Raw genomic sequence first — 12355 nt, 5'->3', positions numbered from 1 at the left:
TATAATGGAATGGGTACAAAAACGCTGCAGATTAACAAAAAAAGAAGTGACATGCTACTTCTTTTAAACCGCAGCGTTTCCGCAGCGGATTTTCCGCAAAGTGTGCACAGCATTTTTTTTTCTCATAGATTTACATTGTACTGTAAATCAATTGCGGATCTGCAGCGTTTCTGCACTGCAAAAAACGCTGCGGATCCGCAGAGAATCCGCAACATGTGCACATTGCCTAAATTAGTAATCTGTAATTTTCCCTGGTGGCCAGCGTGTAAATTGCAAGATTTCTATTTTTATTTTGAATACGGATTGCGCTATGTTAAAAAAACATAAAAAATACAAGTAACTCAAAAAAACTGATTTAATCATTAGATCATTTTCTAATGCTAGCTTTCATTTAAGTTTGGTTTATGATTCGGAATATGTACTAAAATTTACATTTAAAGCGCCAATAGACTAATAGCCAGGAATTTGCCTGAAGGACAGTACGCTTAGCAAGTATGTGTTGACATAGATTTTTTTTAACTGTGTATTTTTAGTCTAATTTAAAGGGGTATTCCCTTCTCCAAGATCCTATCCCAATATGTAGTAGGTATGGTAATAACAATAATATTCGCATATACCTCCAGTTGGAAATGTTGCATAGTTTTTTTGATTCTCTATGTCACTTACCCCATGTGCAGGACATTGCAGTAGCTTAGTTATCCATGGTTACGACTAGGGTTGAGCGACTTTTACTTTTTTAGGGTCGAGTCGGATTTCGCAAAACCCAACTATCTTTAAAGTCGAGTCGAGTGAAATCGGCCAATTATGGCGAAAAGTCGGGGATCGACCGAAACACGAAACCCAATGCAAAGTCAATGGGAAATCTAATTTTTTTTTTCTTCTTTCTCTCTCTCTCGCTCCTTCATTGGCTGAAAAAATGGCGCCAAACGCGTCATACGAAACGCGACTTTGGCGCGAAGATCGCCGTCCGCATGGCCGATCCCACACTAGGATCGGGTCGGGTTTCATGAAACCCGACTTTGCCAGAAGTCAGCGACTTTTGAATTTGTCCGATCCGTTTCGCTCAAGCCTAGTTACGACCACTAATCTAACAGCTAACTAACTGTCACAATATGAGTGGTCGTAACCATGGTTATCTAAGCTACTGCAATGTCCTGCACATGGGGTAAGTGACTGAGAATCAGAAGAACTATACTATATTTTTAACTGGAGGTATTTTCTAATATTATTATTAATACACCTGCTCTACATATTAGGATAGAGTCTTGGAGATGGAAATAGCCCTTTCACTACTTTTCAATAAAATTATAGGCAGAGGTTTGCATTTTTATAGCCATAAAGTTGCATATAGCTGGGTCACACATTCAATTACACTGTTCAAATGTGCACTCAAAATGTGCCATAAACCAATCCTAACAAATGGCTAAATAGAAGGTTTACTGATTTGTCATAAGAAAGAAACTCAACAACTTTTCTGTCTCTGTAATTTTTCGTTCTGGGTGAGGAGGCCCTTTAATATGCACGAAGATACAATGAAGCTGAATAATAAACCTCTGTATCAAATGTATTCTGTAAGTCTGGTTTTACTTTTGCAATACACCCAGATGTATGAGAGACAAAGCCCTACAGTAAGCAGACGATAATCCGGGCTTTGTCTACAGTAAGGACCATGGATGGTTTGTTTAATCCCTATTAACATTTTCATTGATGAGCAAGCAGATCTGTATGCTTAAGTTACACCAAGTAACAGGACGCGGTGCTGTCTGTTCCTACAAGACGCTGGGACTGTGAGGAGAATATTAGGGCTGGCAGACTTACAGATGTTTTCGGTTTGCAGCTGATCAGGGGCAGGCTGATCCCATAGCTCTGACTGAGGAGGTCACGGTGAGTCAGGTTCTCAGGATTACACATGATGCGTGTGCTCAAGGTCAGCTTGTGCTGCAAGACAGATGGACACATGGGGCAGAATTAGAAAAAGTGGAGTTTTAATACAAGTATTCAGTTGTCAAAATTTTTCTTCTGGACGTGTGCACAGACATTTATGTACTTTTACGTATGTTGCAAAACAAATAATGTAAAATATAGGTTGCCTTCCAATTTTTTGGGTGTTAAAAAAAATGTTGAATGCAGAGGTAATTAAATGCAGTCCCCACCACCGTTTGAATCTGTTCCCACGACCTATTTTCATTCCATATTTTCGAAGTGTGTATTACCGAGGCATGAAATCTCATTCATACGCTGCAGAAAAAAAAACCCAGTATAAAATATTCAAGGATTCCATAATAACAGGATTTGTACCACACGACTGGCCAATGTGGTCAGGATTAAGGGCTAGTGTAGCTAGAAATGGGTCAACAGTGGCACTGATATGTCTCTTTAATTTTGTTTTGTTCATGTTTCAATCTACAAATACAGGTGATGTTTTAATGAACCTTGCGGTTGCTGGATTTTCCACATTTTTTCATGGTTCACTTGCTCAGGAAACCAGCCTGAAGCCCCCCCATGCACCGCACCCTCATCCCAGGCATTTCACAATCCGGTGAGCTGATTATTGCTTCTTTGTGTTTTTCTACCCATAAAATGTGGGGCCAATATTCAAAAAGGGGGCCAAATCTGAGACTGGAAAGTATAGGCCAATAAGTTTAACCTCAACTGTGGGCAAAATCTTTGAGTGTTTTCTAAAAGATGCTATCCTCAATAAGAATAGGCTCATGACCCAACATTGACATGGGTTTATGAGAGATGGGTCCTTTAAGTCTATTCTGATCAGCTTCTATGAGGTGGTAAGTTCCAGGCTGGACCAGGGTAATGCAGTGGATGTCCTCTAGTTTGACTTTTCAGAGCTGTTTGATACTGTGTCACATAAAAGGTTACATAGAACAAGATAAATGGGACTAATTAGGATAACAACTGGCTCTGTGATAGGAAACTGAAGGTTGTTATTAACCCCTTAAGCCCCGAGGGTGGTTTGCACGTTAATGACCGGGCCAATTTTTACAATTCTGACCACTGTCCCTTTATGAGGTTATAACTCTGGAACGCTTCAACGGATCTTGGCGATTCTGACATTGTTTTCTCGTGACATATTGTACTTCATTTTAGTAGTAACATTTATTCGATATAACTTGCGTTTATTTGTGAAAAAAACGGAAATTTGGCGAAAATTTTGAAAATTTCGCAATTTTCCAACTTTAAATTTTTATGCCCTTAAATCACAGAGATATGTCACGCAAAATACTTAATAAGTAACATTTCCCACATGTCTCCTTTACATCAGCACAATTTTGGAACCAAAATTTTTTTTTGTTAGGGAGTTATAAGGGTTCAAAGTTGACCAGCAATTTCTCATTTTTACAACACCATTTTTTTTTAGGGACCACATCTCATTTGATGTCATTTTGAGGGGTCTATATGATAGAAAATACCCAAGTGTGACACCATTCTAAAAACTGCACCCCTCAAGGTGCTCAAAACCACATTCAAGAAGTTTATTAACCCTTCAGGGGTTTCACAGGAATTTTTGGAATGTTTAAATAAAAATGAATATTTAACTTTTTTTCACACAAAATTTATTTCAGCTCCAATTTGTTTTATTTTACCAAGGGTAACAGGATAAAATGGATGCCAAACATTGTTGTACAATCTGTACTGAGTACGCTGATACCCCATATGTGGGGGTAAACCACTGTTTGGGCGCATGGCAGAGCTCGGAAGGGAAGGAGCGCCATTTGACTTTTAAATGCAAAATTGACAGGAATTGAGATGGGACACCATGTTGCGTTTGGAGAGCCACTGATGTGCCTAAACATTGAAACCCCCCACAAGTGACACCATTTTGGAAAGTAGACACCCTAAGGAACTTATCTAGATGTGTGGTGACCACTTTGACCCACCAATTGCTTCACAGAAGTTTATAATGCAGAGCCGTAAAAATAAAAAATCATATTTTTTCACAAAAATGATCTTTTCGCCCCCAATTTTTTATTTTCCCAAGAGTAAGAGAAGAAATTGAACCTCAAAAATTGTTGGCCAATTTGTCCTGAGTACGCTGATACCCCGTATATGGGTGTAAACCATTGTTTGGGCGTATGGCAGAGCTCGGAAGGGAAGGAGCGCCATTTTACTTTTCAATGCAAAATTGACTGGAATTGAGATGGGATGCCATGTTGCGTTTGGAGAGCCCCTGATGTGCCTAAACATTGAAATCCCCACAAGTGACACCATTTTGGAAAGTAGACCCCTTAAGGAACTTATCTAGAGGTGTGGGGAGCACTTTGACCCAACAAGTGCTTCACAGAAGTTTATAATGCAGAGCCGTAAAAATAAAAAATCATATTTTTTCACAAAAATAATCTTTTCGCCACCAATTTTTTATTTTCCCAAGGGTAAGAGAAGAAATTAGACCACAAAAGTTGTTGTGCAATTTGTCCTGAGTGCGACGATACCCCATATGTGGGGGTAAACCACTGTTTGGGCGCATGGCAGAGCTCGGAAGGAAAGGAGCGCCATTTGACTTTTCAATGCAAAATTGACTGGAATTGAGATGGGACGCCATGTTGCGTTTGGAGAGCCCCTGATGTGCCTAAACATTGGAACCCCTCACAAGTGACACCATTTTGAAAAGTAGACCCCTTAAGGAACTTATCTAGATGTGTGGTGAGCACTTTGACCCAACAAGTGCTTCACAGAAGTTTATAATGCAGAGCCGTAAAAATAAAAAATCTTATTTTTTCACAAAAATGATCTTTTCGCCCCCAATTTTTTATTTTCCCAAGGGTAAGAGAAGAAATTAGACCACAAAAGTTGTTGTGCAATTTGTCCTGAGTGCGACGATACCCCATATGTGGGGGTAAACCACTTTTTGGGTGCATAGCAGAGCTCGGAAGGGAAGGAGCGCCATTTGACTTTTCAATGCAAAATTGACTGGAATTAAGATGGGACGCCATGTTGGTTTGGAGAGCCCCTGATGTGCCTAAACATTAAAAACCCCCACAAGTGACACCATTTTGGAAACTAGACCCTCTAAGGAACTTATCTAGATGTGTTTTGAGAGCTTTGAACCCCCAAGTGTTTCACTACAGTTTATAACGCAGAGCCGTTAAAATAAATTTATTTTTTTTTCGCAAAAATTTTTTAGCCCCCAGTTTTGTATTTTCACAAGGGTAACATAATAAATTGGACCCCAAAAGTTGTTGTCCAATTTGTCCTGAGTACGCTGATACCCCATATGTGGGGGGGAACCACTGTTTGGGCGCATGGCAGAGCTCGGAAGGGAAGGAGCGCCATTTGGAATGCAGACTTAGATGGATTGGTCTGCAGGAGTCACGTTGCATTTGCAGAGCCCCTGATGTACCCAAACAGTACAAACCCCCCACAAGTGACCCCATATTAGAAACTAGACCTCCCATGGAACTTATCTAGATGTGTTGTGAGAACTTTGAACCCCTAAGTGTTTCACTACAGTTTATAACGCAGACCCGTGAAAATAAAAATTCTTTTTTTTTTCACAAAAATGATTTTTTAGCCCCCAGCTTTGTATTTTTACAAGGGTAACAGAATAAATTGGACCCCAAAAGTTGTTGTTCAATTTGTCCTGAGTACGCTGATACCCCATATGTGGGGGGGAACCACTGTTTGGGCTCATGGCAGAGCTCGGAAGGGAAGGAGCGCCATTTGGAATGCAGACTTAGATGGATTGGTCTGCAGGCGTCACGTTGCATTTGCAGAGCCCCTGATGTACCCAAACAGTAGAAACCACCCACAAGTGACCCCATATTGGAAACTAGACCTCCCATGGAACTTATCTAGATGTGTTGTGAAAACTTTGAACCCCCAAGTGTTTCACTACAGTTTACAACGCAGAGCCGTGAAAATAAAAATCCTTTTTTTTCCCACAAAAATGATTTTTAGCCCCCCAAATTTTTATTTTCCCAAGGATAACAAGAGAACTTGGACCCAAAAAGTTGTTGTCCAATTTGTCTCGAGTACGCTGATACCCCATATGTTGGGGTAAACCCCTGTTTGGGCGCACGGGAGAGCTCGGAAGTGAAGGAGCACTGTTTTACTTTTTCAATGCAGAATTGGCTGGAATTGAGATCGGACGCCATGTCGCGTTTGGAGAGCCCCTGATGTGTCTAAACAGTGGAAACCCCCCAATTATAAATGAAACCCTAATCCAAACGCACCACTAACCCTAATCCCAACTGTAACCCTAACCACACACCTAACCCAGACACACCCCTAATTCTAATCCCAACCCTAATCCCAACCGTAAATGTAATCCAAACCCTAACCCTAGCCCCAACCCTAGCCCTAACCCTAACCCTAACCCTAACCGGAAAATGGAAATAAATACATTTTTTTTAATTTTATTATTTTTCCCTAAGGCTAGGTTCACATTGCGTTAGGGAAATCCGTTTAGCACTAGCGGATTGCGCTAACACAATGTCTTTTTAGGTGTCGTGTTTAGTGGTCGCGTTAACGTCCCCGCTCTGGAAGATCGGGGATCGGACCTCGGGCGCGCCGCGGACGCTGCAAGCAGCGTCTGAGGCGCGCCACAAAAGAATGGCACCTTGCTAGCGCGAGCCGAAAATGGCACGCTCTAGCGATGCGCTACACCTGAAAATCACATTGCTGTCAATGGTTGTGCTAACGGACCCGTTGCACGGCGTTAATTGTGACATTTTCGCCGTGCAACGCTGTCCGTTAGCGTTAACCCATTAACGCAATGTGAACCTAGCCTAACTAAGGGGGTGATGAAGGGGGGTTTGATTTACTTTTATAGCGAGTTTTTTAGCGGATTTTTATGATTGGCAGCCGTCACACACTAAAAGACGCTTTTTATAGCAAAAAAGTTTTTGCGTCTCCACATTTTGAGACCTATAATTTTTCCATATTTTGGTCCACAGAGTCATGTGAGGTCTTGTTTTTTGCGGGACGAGTTGACGTTTTTATCGGTTACATTTTCGGACACGTGACAGTTTTTGATCGCTTTTTATTCTGATTTTTTTGTGAGGCAGAATGACCAAAAACCAGCTATTCATGAATTTCTTTTGGGGGAGGCGTTTATACCGTTCCGCGTTTGGTAAAATTGATGAAGCAGTTTTATTCTTCGGGTCAGTACGATTACAGCGACACCTCATTTATATCATTTTTTTTATGTTTTGGCGCTTTTATACGATAAAAGCTATTTTATAGAAAAAATAATTATTTTGGCATCGCTTTATTCAGAGGACTATAACTTTTTTATTTTTTTGGTTATGATGCTATATGGCGGCTCGTTTTTTGCGGGACAAGATGACGTTTTCAGAGGTAACATGGTTATTTATATCCGTCTTTTTGATCGCGTGTTATTCCACTCTTTGTTCAGCGTTATGATAATAAAGCGTTGTTTTTTGGCTCGTTTTTTTTTTTTTTTTCTTACGGTGTTCACTGAAGGGGTTAACTAGTGGGCCAGTTTTATAGGTCGGGTCGTTACGGACGCGGCGATACTAAATATGTGTACTTTTATTGTTTTTTTGTTTTTTTTTTATGTAAAGAAATGTATTTATGGGAATAATATTTTTTTTTTCTGCTTTATTTAGGAATTTTTTTTTTATTTTTTTTTTTACAAGTGTGGAAATTTTTTTTTTTACTTTTTCACTTTGTCCCAGGGGGGGACATCACAGATCACCGATCTGACAGTGTGCACAGCACTCTGTTAGATCGGTGATCTGACATACAGCCGGGCAGGATTAGAGCTGCAGCTGCAGCCTGATCCTGACCCGGAAGTGCTCCCTGCAGGACCCGGATGCAGCCCGGCGGCCATTTTGGATCCGGGGACTGCAGGGAGAAGACGCTCGGTACACGGTGAGCACATCACCGTGTACCGATCGTCTCAGGGAAGCCCGCAGGGAGCCCCCTCCCTGCGCGATGCTTCCCTGCACCGCCGGCACACCGCGATCATCTTTGATCGCGGTGTGCCGGGGGTTAATGTGCCGGGAGCGGTCCGTGACCGCTCCTGGCACATAGTGCCGGATGTCAGCTGCGATAGGCAGCTGACACCCGGCCGCGATCGGCCGCGCTCCCCCCGTGAGCGCGGCCGATCGCATATGACGTACTATCCCGTCCATGGGAATTAAGTCCCAGGTCACCTGGACGGGATAGTACGTCATATGGGATTAAGGGGTTAATGGAACACAGAGATTGAGTAACAGGAGACAGTTTGAATCACAGGGGTCAGTATTGGGCCCTCTTCTTTTTAACATATTTATTAATAACCCTGTAGAGGGCATGCAGAGTACAATTTCAATATTTGCAGATGACACTAAACTCTGTAAAATAATCAACACAGAGGAGGATACTTTAGTATTACAGAGGGATTTATGTAAGCTGAAGGCCTGCAAAATACTGACCAAAATACGCTAGTGGAACTGACCTAAGGCTGCATTCCCGCGTTATGAAGACAAATTAAAATCACATCTTACTTGCCTTGGATTTTCAAAATTGAGGTAAAAACTATACAAACATGTCTGCTTCTGTTCCATTGCAGAAATCCATGCACACGTGCAGAAACAATACCGGTCACATGTATGGAATTGTTATTTATGCTGCAATACTATTTTCTACATGTGAATGTATCTATAAATCTTATAAATGACCCCCAGACACATACATACAATACACACAGCATGCCCACCACAAAGCCACATGTTATTTTCTTGCTGACTGATAGAGCCTCCAGCTAGACACATCTTTGTGCCAAGCTGATTTTTATTCTTTTATGAGGGTTGTGCGAAGGAAAGTCTTTTCCTGAAAAAACACAGTTAAGTCTGTTTATTAGTATTCTATCTAGACTTACCTTCACCCTAAGTAAACATTAATTTAATATTTTGCCCTTGTTCTGTATCTGCATACTTTGGTTGAAGCAGAGTGGTTCTTTGCACCCTGGTACACCATACCAGGGGCACATGCCACGCCAGCACCTACTAGTTTCACCCTTGCTGATTATATCAATATATTGTGTTCTTTAATTCAATATTGCTCAAAAATACATGAACTGCCATGATTTATTATATTTTTTGGAGGGGGTGTAGGTTTGCCGAAACAACTCCACCTCTTTTGTGCTCAGATTCTAAGGACTCTCCCAGCAAAATAAAAATTATTGTCAAGTTTGCTAATATACCACCATAGTGCACTGATAACCATTATCATATATAGGAGTGTGAGCATTTCTGCATATCACTGACATGGCTATCAATGCTGCGATTTCCAAAATTCCGTGACTTTTCCTTCTTGGTCTTACAATAGTAATGTTGAGGAATGTAGAAGCAAATATGATTTCTTGATTTCTTTCTTAATAAAAACTGAGATATTTCTGAAGTCGAAAGGGGTCTATACATTTAAGCCAAACGATTGTCTGCCAGTGTAGTAGATATAGCACAGCCGAGCGCACGGAGCCTAGAGCGCAAATTATTTACCAGACTAATCAGTCAGTAAAATACTCTGTGCCTTGTGGGGATTCACTCTGGTAGGCAATAGCAGGAAAGCAGAAAAGAAGCACGCCCAGGTTTTCTATTCACATTGGCTGCAGAAAAATAAAACAGTCTAACATCAGACAAAGCAAAGGTCCAGCTTGTTTCCACAACATAGGTTAGGGCCCGGCGTGTCATACCATTCAGGCCGGATGTTGCCACAAAACATATCTCAGCTATTCCCAACCCAAAAACACAATCTGAGGGTTTCTAGCTGTCTATTTATGCTGTCCTAAGTCCTGCAGCTCTGCAATACGGGGGTAACTCCCAAAAACCCGGCAAAGCAGAGAAGGTCCAGGACAGGGCTTGGCCCCCTTCCGTGATGTTCACCAGTGTAAGTGGCTCTTGCTGGAAGGAATATATCTCCCATCCATCACCGTACCCCTCAATGCGCCACATACTCCCCCTTTGTACAACCCGGAGGGGATGGACAAACGCCATACAGTGGACTCTGGATAAGGCATCTGCATTCCCCTGTAGCTTGCCTGCCCAATGTTCCACTGGTAACAGAAATTTTGTAGGGACAGGAACCATATGGTAACCTGAGCATTCCCCTCCCTGGCTTGACTCATCCACATAAGAGGTGGATGATCGTTACTAAGCGGAATGTCTTCACCAGCAAATAATAGAGATTTGAGTGCCCACTTAAAGGTGAGGCACTACACTGTACCTGATTTTGGCTGGGGTGAGCTTTTGGCTCAGGTAACCCACGGGGTGCTCTTCCCCTTTTATTTCTTAGACAGTACCATGCCTAGTCCTACTTCCAAGGCATCTTTCTGTACGATAAACTCCCTTTTGAAGTCAGGGGTAACCTGGACAGGTGTCCCGCACAACAATGACTTCAATGTCACGAAAGCCTCCTCGGTCTGAGCATCCTAGCGGACCACTGCGGATTTCCTTCCTTTTAGGCAGTCCGTCAACGGAGACGACAGTGTGGCAAAATTGTGAATAAATCTACTCATCGTGTGAGGGCAGGGCCAGTTCTGTATCGCTTCTATGTTCTTCACCTGCAGTTTGAGGATTCCCTATCCAGTGATATAGGTACTGAGCTTCTCCTAACCCTATGGTACATTTCTTTGAGCTGGCAGTCAGCCCCGCTTGCCGGAGGGAGTACACTACCGCCTGCACCTTTGGTAGGTGACTTGCCCAGTTAGCGGTATAGACCATGATATCAAGGTATGCTGAGGCGTACCGACGAAGGGAACAGAGGAGGATATCCATTAACCGCTGGAATGTTGCCGGAGTGTCATGCAAGCCAAAAGGTAATACCTTATATTGATACAGCAATTCACATGTGATAAAGGCCGGTTTATCCTTGGCAGCCTCCATCAAGTGCACTTGCCAATACCCGTTTGTGAAGTCTTGGACCTGAAAACTTCTGTGCTTGCCCCATTCGCTCTATCAACTCGTCCACCCGAGGCATGGGGTAGGCGACAAATTTTGATATTTCATTGAGTCTCCAGAAGAGATTACAGAACCGTAACGCTCCATGCGGCTTAGGTATTAGTACTATCAAGCTAGCTAGTCAAGCAAGCTAGTCGTAGCATCAATTTCACCTCTTCCTCGATGGCTTGTTGCCGAGTCTCATGCACCCGATACGGCTTTTGATGGACTGTGGCCTGGGGCTCAGTGAGAATGTCATGCTAGATTACCGAGGTACGCCCAAGGAGTGTGGAGGAGACATCTGTATTCTGCCTAACGAATTTCTGGGCCTCCTGAACCTGTTTAATGGACAGAGTGTCCGCTATACTTACTACAGCGAAGGCTTCCAGACAAGAGACAGAACTGTCTCCATCCTTTCCTGTAGTTTTGCGACGTGTTCAATCATACTCTTATGCGGGGTGGCTTCTTGCTCCCTTGCCTCCTTGGCCATGTCGAACAACCACCGTGGATGTCTGCCATGCAACAGTTCGATGGGCGAGAACCCCGTGGATGCCTGGGGCACCTTTCGCACATCGAAAATAAATAGGGCAGCAGAAGATGCCAGTCTTTTCTGTCCTTGAATACAGCTTATTTAAGCATGTTCTTTAATGTTTTGTTAAACTTTTCTGCTGTCTGTTTGTGGATGATAAACAGACATATGCAAGTGTTTAACATTTAGCAACTGGCAAAGTGCCTTCATGACCTTAAAAATAAAGGGAGTCTCTTGGTCTGTCAAAATTTCCTTAGGTATACCCACCCGAGAGAACATGCCCATTAGTTCTTTGGCTAGGAGTTTAGCCGACATATGGTGCAGAGTAACGGTCTCCGGATACCATAATCAAGGACTACCAGAATATGCTGATGACCTCTGATGAACTTAATTACTGGCCCTACCGTATCCTTGGCTATTCTTTTGAACGGTACATCTATAATTGGTAGAGGTGCAAAAGGACTCTGGAAATGCAGATGGGATCTGGTCACCTGACACACTGGACAGAATTCACAATACCTTGGTCTTGGCTAATTTCAAAGTGCGGTAGCCCCATACCCCTCTATAAGGTTCACCATCTGGAGCACATTACTAGGGGACGCCCGTTCGAACCAGAGCTGGAGGGGGTGTGGTAAGGCCCTCCAGAATTTATCAGTCACTATGTGGTCCAAAATGGCAATGGGACACAACACCTCGAGCTGCAACCACTTTAGTATCAGATGCAATAAGTCATAACCCTGCAACCTCGCCGGTTTTGAATAAACTCCCACTGATGCACAAGATTATTATTGTTATTATTATTTATTATTATAGCGCCATTTATTCCATGGCACTTTACATGTGAAGAGGGGTATACATAATAAAAACAAGTACAGTACAATACAGGTCACCGACTGGTACAGGAGGAGAGAGGATCCTGCCCACGAGGGCT

At 42.6% G+C, this 12355-nt stretch overlaps 1 protein-coding gene across 3 annotated transcripts in view; it reads right to left on the bottom strand.

The window, feature by feature from the left end:
- Window positions 1-12355, bottom strand: part of IQCH (IQ motif containing H) — a 158294-nt gene that overhangs the window by 125134 nt on the left and 20805 nt on the right. For all 3 annotated transcript variants that reach the window (XR_011320824.1, XM_069766407.1, XM_069766408.1), the window contains exon 5: window positions 1819-1938. Coding sequence is in view for 2 of the 3 variants with exons in the window: in XM_069766407.1 (XP_069622508.1) it covers window positions 1819-1938 (120 nt within the window). In the remaining variant the exon portion in view is untranslated. The remainder of the gene's footprint in view (window positions 1-1818; window positions 1939-12355) is intronic.

This window comes from Ranitomeya imitator, chromosome 4, assembly GCF_032444005.1.
Source record: "Ranitomeya imitator isolate aRanImi1 chromosome 4, aRanImi1.pri, whole genome shotgun sequence".
Classification (NCBI taxonomy): Eukaryota; Metazoa; Chordata; class Amphibia; order Anura; family Dendrobatidae; genus Ranitomeya; species Ranitomeya imitator.
This window is presented reverse-complemented; position numbering and strand designations above follow the sequence as displayed.